The 20102-nt window shown below is 39.3% G+C and overlaps 1 protein-coding gene across 1 annotated transcript in view; it reads right to left on the reverse strand.

Annotated features, from left to right (window-relative positions):
* PKHD1 (PKHD1 ciliary IPT domain containing fibrocystin/polyductin) overlaps window positions 1-18613 on the reverse strand; it is a 460859-nt gene extending 442246 nt beyond the window's left edge. The window contains exons 1-10 of the mRNA XM_031012474.3: window positions 18500-18613; window positions 16796-16873; window positions 16010-16160; window positions 13506-13614; window positions 9869-9926; window positions 7057-7135; window positions 5708-5782; window positions 4596-4660; window positions 4003-4042; window positions 3057-3127 (exon numbers count right to left, since the gene is read on the reverse strand). Of these exons, the coding sequence (XP_030868334.2) occupies window positions 3057-3127; window positions 4003-4042; window positions 4596-4660; window positions 5708-5782; window positions 7057-7135; window positions 9869-9926; window positions 13506-13614; window positions 16010-16160; window positions 16796-16873; window positions 18500-18551 (778 nt within the window). The 5' untranslated portion in view covers window positions 18552-18613. The remainder of the gene's footprint in view (window positions 1-3056; window positions 3128-4002; window positions 4043-4595; window positions 4661-5707; window positions 5783-7056; window positions 7136-9868; window positions 9927-13505; window positions 13615-16009; window positions 16161-16795; window positions 16874-18499) is intronic.
* Window positions 18614-20102: the final 1489 nt, after the last annotated feature.

A 20102-nucleotide genomic window follows, 5' to 3' on the forward strand; every position in this document is an offset into this window, starting at 1 on the left:
TCAGGGAACAGTAAGTTACAACACAAGGAGGAATCAACTTTGGGTACACTGGGAAAGGCTTCAGTTCACCCATATGAATCTGTAATTTGCTCTAAGCAGAAGAATGAATTTCACTGTCTTTAGGACCCTCCCACTCTTTCCCACACTGAATGCTCCTTCCCCACATGTACCTCACACCTCATACCCAGTTCTTTCATGCTGCTCCTGATTGTTTAAAATTGCCTACAGTGACTCAGGCCTGTAATCCCAGAACTTTGGGAGGCCGAAGCGAGTGGCAGGTGGATCACCTGAGGTCAGGAGTTTGAGACCAACCTGACCAATATGGTGAAACCCTGTCTCTACTAAAAATACAAAAATTAGCCGGGTTCTGCGGTGTGCACCTGTAATCCCAGCTGCTTGGGAGGCTGAGACAGGAGAATTGCTTGAACCCAGGAGGCGGAGGTTGCACTGAGCCAAGACGGTGCCACTGCACTCCAGCCTGCGTGACAGAGCGAGACCCTGTCTCAAGAAAAAATAAAATTTAAAATTTAAAAAAAGAAATTACCTACAGTAATATGACACATAGTCCTCAGAATTTAGCTTTATCTCATTCTTTCCTCTCCTATGATCAAGCTTTGACGTTTCTAAGATTCATTCCCTCCAGAGAAAAGAGGAGTTGCATTTTGTGTAAACTGAAGGTACAAAAGCTAACGATGAATGGTTACCCCTGAAAAATAGACATTATAGGAGGTTATTTTATAATGCCTTTTGCCCATGAGACAAAGCAGAGGAGACATGTGGAGGCAAAGATTGATCCCTTACGCTCAGATACCAAAATTCACCACTAAATCATAATAACCCCCTGCTTTTAACCCACTATTTTATAATTTCCTTTTTTTACACTAGGACTGGAATTTTGTATCAGCTTTACATAGAGATTAACACATTCTTTTGTTATGCATTCAAAATTATACAGATCAAAAACAAAATTTATGAAGTTCTTAAACTTTTAACATAGTTGTAGATATTTGATAACTTTTTTCAACATTCACAGAGCACCTATTATATGGTACTAGGAATATAAAGATGAATACAAAATAGTTCCTGTCCTCGAGAAGATCAGCATGGTAAGGCAGGTATGCAAAACTATCATTTAATACCTTGGGTCGGAGAAATTAGAGAGTATATGAAAGAACAGAGAAGGTTGGGAGTAGGATGGGAGTATTGAGGTGTAGAAGAAAATGTTTAGAGATGACACTAATCTGAGTCTTAAAGGATGAATTAGAAGTGGCCTAGCGAAGAGGAGAAGGAGAGGGCATTTAAAGCAAAAGATAGCCTGAGTGTGGACAGAAGAAATTGCACAGTGCATGTTAAGTGTGGCTGGAGTATGAGAGACAGAGATAGAGCTGGAGAAACAGACAAGGAGGACGTCAGAAGTTTGCCCCATTTCCAGTAGGGGATAGCAAGCCATAAGAGGATGGTGAATAGGAAGGAACCATGCATCAGATATATGCTTGATGTAGAGAAAGCCGGGGAGGGGCTTGAAGGGGCAGAGGGCAAGTCAGGGCCTCTAGAAACCACTGCAGCATGTAACACAAGAGGTGATGGGGTCCAGAAATGGAGAGTTGCTGTACAGATACATCATAAATAAGAGATAAAACTGGCAGAAACTGGTGATTGAACAGATATGGAAAGGAGGAGGAAGGAGAAATTTTGGATGAATTCCAAGATTCTTGCTCCTCTACCTCTTTAGACGACTTTTGGAATAAGAAGGATAAGCACCACTTTGTCAATTTTAGAGATGCTTAATTAAGGCTCAAAAAGCTTAAAAGGCTTAACTAGTGATTGAATGTCAGCCCCTGAGGAGCTCAGCCCAGGGCTCTTCATGGCTGTCTACACCCTCTCTTCCTACAGCCTGCTCTGCTGTGAAGAAGTTCTGGCCTGTGAGTCCTGATCCCAAGAAGACATTGGCCCCGGAAATGTCAAAGAGCTGTGTCATCAGAGATACCTGTCAGCCTATCAGTCATTCTAGGGTTTGATAGCAATGGGCAGGCTCACAAAAACCTTGGAGTGGAGTGGCAAGAAGAGTGTGCTTCCCACCATATATTGGCTATGGACATAAGATTTGGAATTAGAACTACACATTCTAGCACTAAGACCTTTGGCTTCGGACAAGATACTTTATCTGAGTCTGTTTCCTTATCTGTAGAATGGGGCTAATGTTAATCCATCTCATGGTTAAGTGAAATAAATATTGAGATTGTATGTAAGACACTTAACAAGATCTGACATTCTTTCTGTAGCAGCTATCGTTATCACCATCACCTTGGGCGCTTCTTCAAACTTACCCCAAATAGACTAGTAATACTGTTTAAAGAAAGGAAAAATCAGGGTCAAAATGCAGCTGTTGCAGGATTAGGCTATCTAGAGAGTAAATGACATTTTCTCCATGACCTGTGAATTATCTTGCACTTTTGACAAAGGTAGATTTTGATTGCTTCTGGAATCTGAACCAACCCCACAGACATTTCTTCAGCGGCTGTGTGACTGTATTCCATTCTAGAATCTAAGTATTCTTTAGTAGCCAGCTTTCTACTACCAAATCGAGTTCACAATTCCAAGCAAGCTTCCAATTTTCACATTCATTTTTTTAGTATGAGGGTTTACTCATCAGATGGCAACAGAAGAGCTTAATATCAATATTAGTCATAAATTATTGAATGAATGCTCAGAGATGGATGTTAAAGTAACTGGAAAGATGTGCTTTAAGACTTTTTAAGTGCCACCTCTTTTCTTTTACTTTCAGAAGACAGAATAAGGCAAGACTCTCCTTTCTTTTATTCAGTTTATATCCATAGAATTTGTATAGAAATTTATTATCAAGTCTCTTAATATATTAACTAAACCTGACAAGGATACAAGCAATTTAATCTCAACCAAAAACACCAGGCTGTCTATGATTGTAGGGACAGCTTCGGGTGTTAATGGTCATCAAGAAATGGCCAAAAGATAGGGAAGGAGGGGCCAACATTGAGTGAGGCACAAGGGAAGGGATACTTGGTGAAGGGGAATAGTACCTGAGTGTGTCTGGTATAGAAAAAGGTCCTGTTTAGCACTGATCAGCCATGCCTTCTTGTGGACCATTGACCTTCGAAAAAGACAAAGTTCTGTTTTGAATGAAAATATCAACTGGGATTGCATTTTTTTTAGTCGGCTGCCTGAAAGGAAGATTGGGAACTAACCTCTATTGATCTTTAGAACAGTTGAAATAGCAGCTCCCTTGGATAACTAAAGAACAATACCAACAGGACAAAGTTGTTTTCTGATATATAAAATTATCATATGGGAATAATGCCTGCTTCATAGGGTGTCCCAAATGTTCAATGAAATGATGAGTGTGAAAGGGCCTAGTCCTTAGCTGGCCTATAGTCAATACTCAATAGACATTAATTTTATTTCTTCCAAAATGAGAAAGAGAGAAAATCTCCATACTTTGGGCTGTATAGCTATAATTATCACTGTCATTACAATGCAATTATCAATTAGACCCTATGCTTTTAACAGAAACACCTGTCAAATTATGTAGGGGCAAAATATAAGGTAAGGATTCAGAATTCCAGAATGCTAATTTATCACTTCAAAGTGTGATAAAATGTGGACCCCTTCCATTTTCAAGAAGGCACTTCCTAGATGGTACAATGTATTTCATGAAACCATGTTCCTTATAAGATACTTGTGACAGTTTTCAACCTACAGTACCTTGAAATTACTTAAGATTTAATTCCCAAAATTCTGCACCACCACCATATTGAAACACACATTGCCTACAGACTAGTGAAGAGGACACAACTTCATTCACCCAAGTAAAAAAGCCAAGGAGGTACATGTGGTCTCATTATACTATTCTGTTTGTATATGTTTAACATTTTCCATCATAAAAAGATAAAGAAAGTAAGCAAGATGAAAGAGATAGGCAATATAAAATGAAGACAAATTTGCCTATTTCTATACCCAGTTACTTACTTTCCTTTGTTAAATACTGAGAAGCTAACATTCTGGGAGCCTGTAACACAAAGAAATACACATTAACTCAGGAATCTGCACGAATCTTCTGGGCCAGACCATTGCTTTCATAAGCCCAAAGACTCCAATATCATCAAATTACCACCCAAACCTGTAATTTCTTTAGTGGTTTCCCCCCGCAGAAACAAACAAACAAAACAAAACAAAACAAAAAAAAAACACCTCATAAGTTTAGCATCATTAGCAATGTGGACTTCTAGCAATAAAAGGGCAAATGCAGTATTGCATAGCAGGGAAGAGCCCAGGCTTCGAGTTAGATGGAGCATCATTTAAATATTGATTTACTGGTACCTAACTTCAATTTTTCTCACCTGCAAAGCCAAAATAACACCACCAACTTCACAGGTGTATGTGAGCATTAAATTAGTTTCTATATGACCTGTTTCATATAGTAGTATTTTCCAGGGAATTCTTAACAAATAGTAATTATTGTTATTATTATCCTCATGAGAACCAATCTTGCAATTGCTTTTGTCTGGATATAGAGAAAGAAGTGGATAAGACTTTAAAATTATGTTACTTCTCTAACAGACCGATGTAATCGCCTTCCACACGGCACTGTAGAGTCCCAAGACCATGGTCCTCCTGAATAGGATAACTAAGGAAAAGACAAACTGAGGTAAGAATGACCAGACAACTCACTACCAGAAGATCTGACTCTTTAACCAGGAAAGTAGAAAGCAAAAGAAAACCAAATTTGCTAGAGAAAATGGTAGATACAGAAAGTATAATGAGTTCATTAGGGCAAATGCTTAGGGTAATACTAACTAGTATTAACCTTTATATATACTAGTTAGTAATACCCTAAGCATTTGCCCTAGTGCTAACTAGTACTACCTTAAGCATTTGGTCCTTTCTTTTCAAATGTGTCATATGACAAGTATAACAAAACCTTTATTTTTAAAAAATCTGTTATCAAGTATGAACCCCATAAAGGACAATTCTGAGCAAACAAAATGCAGACACAAGGAAGACTACACACAAGTGTAGAATACACACCAGTCTGAAAAAGTGAAACCATAGAGTGTCATTCTTGTAATGGCCTCAAAGGAGGGGCAACACACCCTGTCCAGAGTGAAGTAAAAATCCAGCAAAACATTGGGCATTTAAACTGGAGAGTGTAGAAACTTATTTCTAAATTTTTTATTATTTTTACCTTTGGCTAGTCACTGAAGTATAGTGGTTAAGATCATGAACTGTAGGGGCTGATTAGTTAGACAGGGTTCAAATCCCAGGTCTGCCACTTGCGCTCTGTGAGACCTTGTGCAAGTTACTTAACTTTTCTGTGTCTCAAATTCCTCATCTATAATGTGAGACTAATAACCATACATACTCCCAAGATTATTGGGTGACTTCAATGTAAAGCATTCGAGCAGAGCTTGGCCTATGGTAAGCCCCTAACAAGTATTAGCTTTGTGTTTTCAAGGAAGGTTTTGGCATCCACTTCAATATGCACTTTGAATCAATCCCTGTGTCTTTTTCAGTAGTCTAAAGATAAGGTTGTAAATAGCTATGTGTGATTTATATTTTAAAAAACAGATATATGGTGAGTGGGGAGAGAAAGACAGAGAGAGAATGTGTGTGTGTTGTATCCATGTGGACGAACTTACAAGCATGTGCATTGGCAAGATAATAAGACACTCACCGGCTTCCCATCTGCCTATTTATAAGAGAGCAAGGAGTAACCCATTTGTCTCCTTGAGCTTCCAAGATCACTGGGCTGGATTTAAAAAAAAATGAAAACAAAAGACAAGAGATAATTGTGCAATACTCCCAATAAACATTCCTCACAAAACTCAGAGGAAACATGGCTATGAACACTCTCCTCTGGATTTTTCTGCACTATTGCAGGTGGCTGAAGGCAGATGTCAAGTCAAATTCTCAGCAGAGAGTAGGGATGCACTCATGGCTCATGCTTTCACACTAAACAGAAAATATTTCTCCCTTCCCAAAAAACCTTCATCATCTCCACACTGGCTATATTGGTTCTACACAGAGATAATATTGCATTTATGCCTTTATTCCCCCTTTCAAAGGCTGTATCCCAGACCAAGGCTGAGATGGGACCACCTAGCAAAATATGGCACATTCCCAAGGATGTAGTAGGAGTTTCTACCCCCCAACAAGAAGAGTAGTTTTCTTGTAAGTTAAGTTGACCATTGCTTAATGCCAGAAATGTCAATCCTGAGAGTAATAAGATCATGTTCTCTTCAACTAGGGCAAAATCAGACAGATGGAGTAGAACAGAAGAGGATGCCCCCAACCCATCCAGAGTGAAGGAAAAATTAGACACCATGTATGGAATCTATGCAGCTGAGCATATAGTAAGATTATTTTCCTTCTACCTTATAAACGCTCAGTACAATTGCTTCATTTGTTGAATGATTACAGTTGCTTAGAGCTTCCTACAGCCTCCACAATTTCAACACTTTTTGTCTTGTTCTCTCTCTCTAGTATGGATGATTTAATAGTAACACTTTCCACCACGTCTCCAGTGAAGAAAGTCATGTTGACATCCTAATCATTCCCAGAAAACATTAAAAGCTCTATGGCTTTTAATACCTGTGTCCATGTTTTCCTCTGACCCCACTAATACAATTTTTAAAGCACAAATGGATAACAACCAAATAAGAAAGTTATAATGGGCTTTTGGGTTTACACATCATTTTATAAAGAATCTATTTCAGGCTGAGAAACAAAGGAAGGAAGGGTGAGAATTCAAAAAGAAAATCCACAGATGCAATTACAGTTCATTTCACACTGAGCCCAGAGTGACTAGTTGTCAGTAAATAAATGGACCAACTTAATCGACCAGTTGCAATTACATTAACAAAGTTTGCTGAAGCCCAGCTCATGAGGGACCATAAACTGCAAAGAGGAAAATAGCAATTCTGTGCCAACTGCTTACAATTTATTGCCATCAGGGAAGCTGGTCCCAGGAAGCCATGCAGCATATATGTAACTAGTTAAACACAAAAACAAACACACACTTACCTATCAATGTACTCAGCATCAAAATCAAAAGTTTCCAATCTTCCAGTGATAATCCAGCCATATACATGTATTAGTTTTCCTGTTTGAAGAAGAATTTTTTTAATTTAATGGACTTAGCTCAAACTCAATGTATAATAAAAAACCATGTTTCTTTTTGGTTACATATACTCAATATGGCAAAGCTGGTCATGACCCAGAAAATTAATACTTTTAATAAATTGTACAACAATAAGGTCAAGGGTATGATTTAGTGATCAGTATTACACAATATAAAAGCTAAAATAAGCAATTGTTTCAATCACAGACTTAATCTTCTAATGCATGGAGCATAGAAGGAATAATGGGTCTTCTTCACAGTCCCAGAAAGTGTGAACATTTCAGAAAGGAGGGGCTCATCTCCACACACTGCCCTGTTCCATTCTCTTGGCTCTGTGGAGACCATCCACCCAACATGAGATTTAAGAACAATGTGCCTTGGGCGCTCCAGGCTTCATGAGACTTTCCTCTGGGCATTTGCTAAAATGAACATGTGATATGAAGAGGCTCATATCACACAATCTGATGGGTCTTCAGGGATCCCAAGTATGTGCCTTCCAAATAATTAGAATATTTAACCGTGTATACTTAAACCATCACAGACAATGTTTAGAGATAAAAGAATGTTGGTTAGTGAGATAAACCTCAAGGAATAGAAGAGAAAAGCATACTGAGGGACTCATGAGGTCATGAAATCCAGAAGACTGAGCCTCTTTATAGACACTGAATGCCACCAAAGAATGTGACAAAAAAGATGTTCCCTTCCTACTGCACTTGTGTGTTATTAGTAAGAAGTGACTTTCATCTGCACACATTGGATGACTCTCACTAAAACAATAGAAATCTTTCGGAAGGTATTACAGCCACAATTTTATAGGTGCATGGGTAGAATGACCTAATGACAGGCAAAGGTCACAGAGTTGGGAGAAATCCAGAGTCTCAAGTTTCCTGTTACTGCTAAAAATATCTGGCAGAATAATTCTAATTTTAATAGGGCTAAATGATCGATTCCCTAGCCTTGGTGAGTATGACTTCTAGCTTTGACAGGAACAATTTTAAAACTAACAAAATTGATTGTAGAAATTGGGAATTTCTGTGGGTTTTTGTTTTGTTTCTAAACGAAGATGGCCAGCACAGGCTGACAAATGGCCACACCAGAGCACGGTGATGGGGGATTCCATGTCGTAGTGAAGGACTGCTAACCACGTATAGAAACCCAACTACTCAGAAAGCATCGTCTCTCTTGTCCCTACCACCTCCCCCATCTCCCTAGCTGCTACACTGGGCAAGCTTCCCAAATGAAATGAGAGTATTCATCTGGAAAGTGATTACAAAGATGCAGTCGTATGGATCCTGCCCGGGGGGCCACCCCAACCCAGCCCGCCACCAATCCTTTCCCCAGAAGGTGGAAGAGACACTGAGCAGAACTCCAGCTTGGTGGAAGAAATGGGCTTGGCAGATCTGGGCGCCAGCTGACATTCCATTTCACACCTCTAATGGCTGTCTGCTTCCTCATCCCTCACCCTAACAAGACTTCTGCCATCTACACAGGAGTTTCTAACATCAGAGCAGCAGGGACCCACATGTCTGCATGTGATTTTCACAGACCACATCCCTCTTTCATAAAATATCAGGTCCCGATGATTCAGACAAATGGAAAGGAACAGATCTGTGAAAAACCCACATGAGCAAGAGCATGCCAAATTCGTATTCTCTGAAATATAATTTAAATTCACTCATACATAATCTGTGTCTATACACACAAACACAGAAAATATAAAACGCTTTCCAATAACTTAGATCTTCATTTTGACATGCTTGAGCAGTTGAGCCAATCAAAACAACAAGATCCGTCTATGCATTTAGACACAACTATAATAAAAATTTAGCAACTTTTTAGCACACTCTTACCATTTTGGAAACTCTAACAAATGGAAAACCTTAAATAAAGGTAGGAATTTGGCAGGAATCAGACAGCAAATTATATATAATCCTAGTTGTGTTTGCTACTTAGTTTTAAGGCAGATTTAGCAATTCCTGAATCCACTTCTCAGTTGCAATCCCTTCTTTTATGTAAATCCCCCAGCTTTATATAATCTTCTTTTCTATCCTCCTGGCTTTTATATATCTGTGTGCTCTCTAACTTTATAAACAAAACCCCTAGATGAAGACTAGAGTTAACGACCTTCCAAATGGCATCCAATGCTACTCAAAACATGACAGAATGGTGGATATATGGGCCACTCTGGATTCTGGCTGTCTGGTTCAAATCTCAGCTGTGGTATTTAGTATCTATATGACTTTTGGCAAATTTCTTAACCTTTTGCCACTTCATTTCTTCATCTGCAAAATGGGAATAAAAATAGCTCTTCTATTATCAGGTTTTGGCGAGGATCTAGTAAGATATATGAAGAGCTTAGACTGGAGCCTGGCACACAGTTTAATAAAGGTTTATTATTATGGGAATGATTATAAAGTTAAAAGCAAGGATGACTCCTCTGTCCTCCAGTCTCCAACATCAACTCATTTGATTTTGCTGTCCTCTTTTTCTTTTCATGTTTGGATTCCTTTTGTTATCAGTGAAGTAATAGAGCAAAAGTGCCCAGAGGTAAAACCAAAGCACGTTAAAAATGAACCAGAGGTTGACTCTTATTTTCAAAACAGCATCAAAGAAGAAGCTAAAGTTTCCCACTCATAAAAACCACTCACCTAGGTTTGCAACAAGCTTTGGCAAACAGATTCACAATTATTCCTATTTTAATAGAAGATTTCTTACCTGGAACACCACTTGGTGGATAAACTTGGTGAACGATGGGTGTCTGCGCCTTGGAAAACTGTTTAGAAAATAGTATCACAAGTGAGCATGTCATTAAAATATTCACAAACACAGGAGGCACAAGCCTTTCCTCAGACAGCATTACTTGAAGGTAATAAATGGTTATATTTACTCATGTCACCCTCACATCTGTCTAGTTCTTTTTATCTTTGTAATATTTCTATGAAACAGAAATGATGGATATTATCATATTTCTCCTATAGATGAGGTAGAGGTAATTTGATTAAGGTCACATAGCCCTCTATTCTGTACCATATTGTCCAAACCTTGACAAGCCTGTTTCTACCTGCCCACCTTCCATACCCAAGAACATATTTTACTAGAAGGAAAGGTAGACAGGTCTTTGTGCAGAATGTCAGTCTTTTAATTCCATCGTTGTAATTTGATGTTTTGGGGCCTTGAAGATTTTGATTTTTCTAGAAAGGAATGCACTTATTTAATTGAATCAAAACTTCAAATCATTATCAGCCAGCACCTTGGTAGGTATCAGTAAGCTACAAAAAAATGAGAAGCTGGATAGGCACACAACTGAGGTGCTTACTAGGGAAACTGAAGATACCTGCTGTGAGGGAAATGACTCAAAAGATTCAAGGAATGGAAAGCAACATTTTTCTTCAAGGAGGAGGAAAGCAGCCTCAATGGGAGCAGTGAGAGCCTGAGAAAGCCTGGCGGTAGCATTCCAAATCATCTTACAATGCCCCCTGTCCCCAAAGCACACCCTCTGTTAACCATAAGCTCCACAAAGGCAGGGACAATGCTTGATTGACTGAGTCGCTGCTGTGTCTCTGTGCATAGACTGGTATGCAGACGACATTCGAATTTTTGTGAATGAAAAGAGTCGCCCAATCTGGGATGACTGATATACTGCCTGGAAGGAGAGGTGAGAACGAGGCAATCCCAGGAACTCCATCTCACCTGTAGGCATCTGTGTTAGTCTAAGATTAGTGCATTACTCCATCAGGAAATCACAGCAGGGCCAGTATGAAGAAACAGGAAAGCTTAAGGATGAACTGGCCAGACCAAGGCTTGACCTGTGAGCCAATTACTTACCTAGGAAGAGACCTAGTCTCCCCTTCCCTCCCCTCCCCCAATCCCTTCTAGATGCCTAGACTACCAGCATTCCACACAACCTACAGCGCTTCCCATTTGCAAAACAAATTACAGCAGCAAATTGTTTTGTTTGGTCTGCTTCCAGCACCTCAGGAGTCTACCTTCCCAGAGAGAACATCACCAAAGAATAACTCGGTTGTTAATCAACAGCCTTAATCAGACATTGAGAATCAACAGACATTTCAACAAAGCTGATGGTGGCTTGCCAGGCGTAGGTTTTAAGTATTGATCCATATGCTGTACAGTCTGCCATGAAGGCTAGTTTCCTCACTGTCTAAAGGAAAGGGTTAGAAAATAGTTCACAGAAAATATGTGGTGTCAGGGGGTCAAAATAACAATGTTGTTACTTCACAGCTTGGGAACTGGCTCTGATCTCACCAAAAGATAAAGATTAATACAGTTACACACACACCTGCCAAACATTCAGTCCCCACCCCACCCTCCCAGCCAACCACTGCCCCTAGGCCTTCATATCAACATTATTTCAACTGGACTATATCATAGGAGCCTGGTGAAGTACAGTAGTGGTTATTGACCTATTTCACAGATGTTTAGAACCTGAGGAAGCTGGAACAACTGAGTCCAAACCAAATAAGGAAGCATACCTCTCTATTTCAACCTGAAATCTAAGAGCCACCACTCAGTCTATAATCCTTCTACCAGACTTCCATGGGAAACAGAGCAACTCCTTTATTACTCCCTCCCAGCTCCTGAGATCGTGGTGGGGCAGGCTTGGGGTTAAACCTCAAAAAGGGCTTCACTTGTGATTCTCTCTGAGCTGACACAACATAACATGGTACGTTTCTAAGAGAAACAGGCCCCTGGTCACCCACCAGGCTAGAGACATGACAAAGTGAAAAATTAATGAGCTTCCAAATCAAGCTTCCCGCATGCTGATCCTCGGGCCCCAGTGTGGTCAGTAGAAGCAAGAGAGGGGAGAGGAAATGCAGCAGATTAGGATGAGAAAGCTGCAGCCACCAGCTGTGTGATCAACCTTCTGTGAGTTATTCAAACTTGTCAGCGCCCACAGCAGGCTCTTTGCAGTGGACTGGCAAGATGGGATTAATTTTTAATGCTCATGGTTCCCCAGTCCCAGCCCCAAAACAAAGAGACACGCCGTGTTTTATTTAGCTTGGAATGCCTCTCATTAACTGCATCCCCTGGTGATTTTTCATCAACTTGCCAAGATAGTTGAACCACTGACGGACTTGTTTTCTTTCATGTGCAATTTTAGGAAACGTTTCTCTTATTTCCCCCTCTCGCTCCTAACCAATCTTTTAATAAGCAGGAAAACTACCATCTGGGGTGAAAAGGATCATGGTGATTAATGCTTGGACTTCTCTCTTCTGTTATGTTTCCTGAGACAGGATAGAGGTGGTGGTGCAGCTCTTAGTAAAAAAGAACGATATAATGTTTTTTCTTTCTGCTGCATATGTGCAAAAACAAAATTCCAGAAAACAAGATTCTCTTGGATTAAGAAACAAGTTATTAAACCTGAAACAACAGCAAATTCCAAATTTCAAAACCAAATAGCCTATATGAAACACGGATCGTAGGAGAGACGAATTTACAAGGTGAAGCCTTATTCCGAAGGAGCATTCATTAGTGACTGCATTGTATGTTTTGAAACAGCTCTTAAACAGAGATACCCCATGTGAAGGGCAACCACATCGACAGGAGTACCACCAAATCTCTGCCTTTCATAAACCATCTAGGACCTTTTCAGAGATTGTTTAAAACTAATCTGAAATGAACAACAGACTGAACCAAATATAAATGAACTCCCAGTATAGGTATCAAGGCTGTAAAATAAGTCAGGCATGGCTTCCTAAACACTCTCTCTCTCTCTACTTCCTTTTTGATCTCCCTGAGCATGAAGAAGAATTCCAGCAGCAAATGCCTTTTTGGTTCAGTGTTGGAAAGACTTAGCAGAAATATACCAGGAAGCAGGGAGAGAGGTAGAAATTGGGTCTCCTCACGAAGGAACGTGGGGCCTTGAGTCTCTTCAACATGCTGAGACTCAGCATGATCTGAGCTGTAAAACGAAACACCCACAAAAGTAATCTTGGTGGCCCCTCTATGGGCTTCTATTTTGATGAGAATTTAGAACCAGATGCAAGTTGAAGTCTTGGTTCTGCCATTTACTGCCTGATGACATGGGCAAATTATTTAATCACCCTGAGCCTCAGATTGTTCATTTGTAAAAACAGGACAGTAAATAGCTACCCCATAAAATTGTGAGCATTGAATTAAATGATGTACATAAAGCATTTAGCTAAAGGCTGACATATGAACGTTCAAAATTCATCTTTCTTTAGTATAATATAAGAAACTCTGTCATTACCATCCACCATTTTCTTTCAACCCGGTCAAGCAGACACTCTGGCTCATTTACAATCTGCCTTTCAATAACACAAGCACACCCTTAGACTATGTAAACATACCTTCCTCCAGCCTTAGAACCCACCTTGAAAGTACAGCTGTCTCGTGGTCCTGGATTTGGACTGCTTACCAGCTGTCCCCCGAAGTATGCTTCCAGGAAGTACAGACCCTCATGTGCTTCAGACAGCACAGATCTGAGGACAGAAAGTGGAAATCCTTATGAATCAAAAACCATGAATTCCCAAAGCTAGCAGCCCACTAGCCACTTCAAATTTCCTCCCTGCACTTGTAAAACAGAGCTAACCAAGGATTCCCATCAGTCACCTTTCACCTCTTTGATCCGCTCATAATTATTAGACTTTAAGAACTGGGTCCTTCAGCAAAAAAAAGTTACGATTTTTTGTGTTGAAACTCCCTGAATTATTTTTAATATGTCATGTTTCTCAAAATCATAGGTTCATTGGACTTCAAGAATTAGAAGAGACTTTGATAATCTATTCCCCATTTCCATGTTTCAAAAAATGTCAGAAAAACTAAGAGACTTATGTGTATGAGCTTCAAAGGTTAAGGGCAAAGTGGGGCTTGAATTTAGGCTCTTTCTGATAATTGTCCAAGCAGCCCATAAATACTTCATGTAGCCATCAAAACAGAGTCTTGGATCTTCTCTCCTCTTTATACAAATATTGCAGTGGCTTCATTGCCACCTGATGCTGACATCCATGTTGATTTTTGTAAGAGGAAGAATATGACTAATAAGAAAGAAACCATATTTAAGACATGCCTCCTCTCCAAACTTTCCCAACAAAATCTTTAGTATGACCTTAAATATTTAGATCTGAATTGTCCATTGTGTTAGCCACTAGTCTTATGTGCTTATCAAGCACTTGATATGTGGGTAGTCCCAATTAAGATATGCCATGATTATAACATGCACACTAAATTTTGAAGACTTGGCATGCAAAAAAGATATAAAAGTATCTCATTATTAATTTATATAGATTACATATTGAAATAATATTTTAGATATGTTGAGTTAAATAAAATACATTATTAAATTAATTTCACTTGTTTCTTTTGACATTTTCAAGTGGCTAAATAGAAAATTTTAAATTACGTTTGTGTTCACATTATATTTTGATTGTGAAGTGCTGCTTTTGATGCTGCAATGGCTGTTTTAGAGAAAACAATTATGTACATGTTTTTATGATAATGATGAATAAGACAGTATTTTGTTCATGAAAAACTGTACATTTTTCACACTTAATTGAATCTGATATTTGTCTTCCAATCAATTAGTACATTTAATAGGATCATATTTCTTTTCTTTAAAAAGATGACATAAAATCAATGGTGCATCCAAAAATCATTAGTATTGGGATAAAGGAGATAGGACATGTAAATCTCCAGAGCTTTGACTTATTTCATGGCAAGTCTTTGCAGAATGTCTATGCCCAAATGTGCCATAAAACCTAAAGGAAGTATATAACCCAGTTCTAAAACCAATAGTAGTGGTATAAAAATGTTAAATTCAGCAGACATTTATTGAACATTTTCTGCTCGTAAGGTATTGCGCAATGCTTCATGAGGACTACAACGGTGAGATTAAACACATCCCCTGCCCTCAAAGCACTTAATTCTGTGAGGATGAGTCTGACAAGTGGGTAACTGACATATAAGTGTTATGAGAAACTCAGAGCTGAGGCACTGGGTCACTAAGGCTACATGTGCTGTACCTTTGTGTAAATTACAAAAAAAAAAAAATTCCCTTCAGGGGTGATGAATTGCACAAAAGTGTGGGTGCACACACATACAGCCTGTGGATGAATTACTACAAGTTGTTCCTTCTCCTTTCAAAAAAGGGAAAGATAACTTAGTTGAATGTTCAGGGAAGAGGTGGCATTTCTGGTATGGTTGGTGATTTCCATAGCCAAACATGGAAGAGGGGGAGACTTCCTCAAAGAGAGAACAGAAAAGAAAAGGAAATAACAGTGTTTTTTTTCTCTTAACCAATCATCTACTTGCATGCACTTTATTTATTCATGCCTAAGACATGAGTAAATAAAAATGAACATGAACTAGTCGAAATTTCACAGGGCAACAAGAAGTTGAGTAGAAAAACAGATTCCCTGGAGTCTTATAAAAATATTTTCTAAATAGAGGTAATATCAAACTCAGCAAACAGAGCCTAAAGCAAATTTCCTTTCTAATCAGTTTGGGGTTTATGTGCAATCATTGCAATTATGCCTATTCCAAAAGATGAGTATTTGCAATGGCAAAATGGCACCATTTATTAAAATCTTAATAGCCATAGAACTCTTTGCAAAAAAAAAAAAAAATGGAAACACAATCCAGCCCCTCCTTACGAATATCTCAAAGTTCTTCCCCATACTCTCATCCTCCCTTAAGTTCTAGATCCCAGATAGGGACCTTTTAGAAAGCATATTCACATGAAACTTTAAAAAAAGTTTCATGTGAAACTTTAAAGCAATTGAATCACAGCAAAAATTGCTCTAATATGTCACCAAAAGATACTGAGACAAGCAAAAATCCCTCATCCTGTCTGGTCTTCCTATTCCCAGACAGGTATACCTGGTCCGGCATGTCACCACAGGCAAATCCAAGAAAACAGGAAAGACGTCACAGGGAATACTCCGCAGTGCGGGCACCACCATGTTCATGTTCACCAGGTGTATCTCCAATTGAGAGCCATTGTTGGGGTAAAGAACACCCAACTCCAAACCTAACACAAGGGAAAGAAATCTCAGGCTGCATAGAATTGTCATCGACACAGGACAGTGTGAAACTGTGCTAAGATCCTGGGGGTAATGTAAGACATTAAATTTGCCCAAGGATTAAATTAATACTCCTCATTTCCTCATAGCTGCTGTATAAAGGAGTTTTCTCATTTATGATTTTATGAAAGAGTTTTCTCTCTTCAGGTTCACCTAAACCCAGAAAAGAATTTTTCAGCCCTCAGATTTACTCTTTACTCTGCTGGAGATGGATATGCTAAGCAATGGTGCAGAAGCTCCCAAGTAGAGGACTGTCTTTAAGGAGGATAGCCAAGATGCTGGGAGATGCATTGCTGAGCACTATGCTACACACTTCCATATCATCTCATGTAGAAATCCCAGAGTCCCATCCCACAGCCTGGAATGGGAAAGTGGACACAGAGTTGTCATGGTGTGCTGTGCTTTGCTTCTGTGACATTAGCAAGCCAGTATCTAGAAAGACAGAAGTTGGTCAGTCTGTTCATCTCCCTTCAGGCCCACTTTTACACCTGTCCTTAGAAAAGGAAGAAAACCAAAGACTCATAGTCTTTAGGATTGTGGGTCAATACATAAGAAATGTGCACTTGGTAAAACCCCAACCTACCATCAAAAATGACTGTGATCCACGTTCCCCCTGCAAGGCTACCTTCTTCAGGTTCAATATGTAAACTCAGGTGAGGTACTGTAAGTAAGTGAAAAAAAAACATTGGTTTTGAAGGTCAGATTCAAACCACTACCTTCCCCAATATTTTAAGCAATATTTAACCTGCCTCAGAATCACCAGAAAGGCTTGATTAAGCACAGGTGGTTGCACCACATCCCCGGAGTTTCTGGTTCCATAGGTCTGGGGCAGGCCCAAGAATCTACATTTCTAACCAGGTGCTGCTGGTGTGGGAAACACATCATCAGAAGCCCCATTTTAAGGAAAATTTTGACCAATTCTTCTCATCTTAGACATTCAAAAACCCTGCATTCATCAGGACAATTCTGAATTTCTACTTCCTTTGGAAAGAGCCTCAAGGACATATTTGGGTCCTAATCAAACCCATACTGTCTCTCTCTGCTCTCTTTCCCACTCTTTAATCAGGTGGCCATATTTCCCTGTAAAGATCATCAATCATTTCCAGTCCTGGAGAGAAAAAAGGACTTCCATTAGGTTGGTGCAAAAGCAATTGCTGTTTTGCATTCCTTTTAATAGCAAAACCGTGATTACTTTTGCACCAACCTAACAGAAGCTGTTCCTATTTCAATTCTCCTGCTTAATATACTGCTTAATATACTAGTTTCCCCTCGTGATCAGAATGACTTCCCAAATGAATACAAAATTCCCTAGATTTTTGCCTTGCCTGCTTAGAGAGGGGGTGAAGCATGGATCATTGCTGGAATTTCCTTTTGTTTAAAAAAAAAAAAGCAGTACAGAATTTATATACTAGGCTAGATTGGATTCTCCTGTATAGATCACTAGCTAAGCATGGGCCTTAATCAATCCCTCCATCTTTGAAGATGTTCCTGGACATGCCTTGATGAAGGAAAGGCCAAGTTAAGGAAGCCAGCAAAAATCATTCAGCTGCTCAGTAAGGTAATAAACAAGGAAAGTGTTATCAACAGAATTATTTATAGTTTCTTTAGCAGAAACTGTGTCTAGCCCAGGACTTCCCTGTACAGTTATTCTCATGATGCACTTCACATCTGAGGGTGGTGGGGAGCCATGTCACATTAGCACAACCATTTATGCCAGCCCCAGCCAGACTAGACCATCTTCCAAAGATGATTAGATACGTCTATCTAAAGAAGCCCCAAAACAAAGGCCATAAAAAGATACAGAGGATAACCAAATTCACAGAGAAAATTGAACAGATGATTTGAGATAATACAAGCAATCTAATGATTATGACAAGTTAATCTCTTTGGGAAAGTCGGACAGCAAAATCTAAAAAGAATTACATCACATAGCCCAAAAGGAATTATAAAAGAAAGGTTATAAGTTATTATTAAAAGCTCTGCACTATAACAATAATCTTCACTGACCACTAAAAATTGAAGTATATAGTCATAACATTTCAGTATATAACCTCAGCTGTTAAACAGAAAATAAAAACAATTATTCAACAGATAATTTAAACCCAAAAGCAAATACCTTAACACCTGCTCTGAAAACAGTATTTTTAACTCAATTTTTTGATTGGCAAGTTAAAAATGCATACATTTATGGTATACAACTAAAATATTACTTTAAGTTTCAATAATAGTTCTCAAGGTAAACTATTGTGTTCTTACCTATAATTCCTTCAAAACACATTCTACTGACCTGCCAAAAGTAGTACCTCAATACTCATCAGAGAGATCAGCCAGGCAGTCATCCTGTCCACTTAAATCAATACTCTTAAGATTGCTCAGACATTAAAAGCATTTTCAGTTTTGATTGGAGCAGCATAGCTTTTGTGCTTTATAAAAACAAAAAAAGCAAAAAAAATTATCATTTTGTTTACATACCATTATTTTGCTGTTCTGAAACCTGGGAAATTAAGGAGATGAGATAAACATGGCCTTAGTGTCTTCAAATGGACCCACCGTTTTTCCAAGCTCAGGAGAAAAGGATCATCTGAGAACCTTGCATAAAATCATCCCCACTCTGCCCTCCTTGTCCCACCAACTTATTTTAAGCTGGATAAATAATAATAACCTCTTTCATTAACTCATTATTGAACAGAAGCTGAGTTTTAAAAAGAATTCTAGAAATTAAAATTCTAGTTCGTGATAGCGTGAAGTCTGTTTTGCTTTGCCCTGTGCTGGCGTTCCAGCTTTCCCTCGTGCTGCTCTCCAGTTTGAACCCTACACTGCAGCCACACGCCGTTCTCACCGTCACTCAGACAAGCCTTCCACACATCAGCCTCTGCCTTGGCCCCTGCTGGTCCCTTCCTGGATCCCCTCAACTCTCTCCGTGGCCTCAGGAGATCCTGGCGCACCTTTGTGGTGCTGCTCAGGAGCCCCTCCTCAGCTGATTCTTTCCTCCGCCATTCCAGTGCTCACCACCTTCCCCCGAACCTCTAGCTTCCGTGCTGTAGAGCCTAGACCAGATAATGTGGCACACATAGGCCTCTTCTTCCAGACGGCACGTTCCTTGAAGAGACCCAGGAACCAGTCTTCTATTTCCACAGCCTTCCTAGTGTGAAAGTGTGAAAGTCCCACACAGGGCTCAGTACATTGGAGTGGATGAAGACATATTTAAATACCCTAAATCTGGGTTTACCTAATCTGAGATGAACAGCTTTCACTCTCATGCCTGCTCTAAGGAAAGTGCTGAGCTGCTCTCCAGCACCTCATGGCAGAGGGCATCGACAAAATCCTCTTAAAAATAGTGCCTCTGAAATTTTCTGAAAGTTTGAAAATTACAGAATTAAACACCCACATGTACTACTAAATACACGTTTAATATATATTTAATTATGTTTATGTTTATTACATATAAATATATAAATATATTTAATATATATATACATACCTACACACACACATACACACACACTTTGTGTGTGTATGTGTGTGTGTGGCAGGGTCTCATTCTGTCATTTGGGCTGGAGTGCAGTGGCAAGATGTCAGTTCACTGCAACCTCCATCTCCCAGGTTCAAGTGATTCTTATGCCTCAGCCTCCTGAGTAGCTGGGATTACAGGTGTGGGCCACCACACCCGGCTAATTTTTGTATTTTTTGTAGAGACAGGTTTTCACCATGATAGCCAGACTGGTCTTGAACTCCTGGCCTCAAGTGATCTCCCTGCCTCAGCCTCCCAAAGTGCTGGGATTACAGGCATGAACCACCACACCTGGCCATTTAATTTATATTTTTAAGAAAACCTGAGATTAGCAGAAGTAGTTACATCATTTCTGAAAATATAAAAGCTACAATATACT

The sequence above is a fragment of the Gorilla gorilla genome, chromosome 5 (genome assembly GCF_029281585.2).
Source record: "Gorilla gorilla gorilla isolate KB3781 chromosome 5, NHGRI_mGorGor1-v2.1_pri, whole genome shotgun sequence".
Taxonomy (NCBI): Eukaryota; Metazoa; Chordata; class Mammalia; order Primates; family Hominidae; genus Gorilla; species Gorilla gorilla.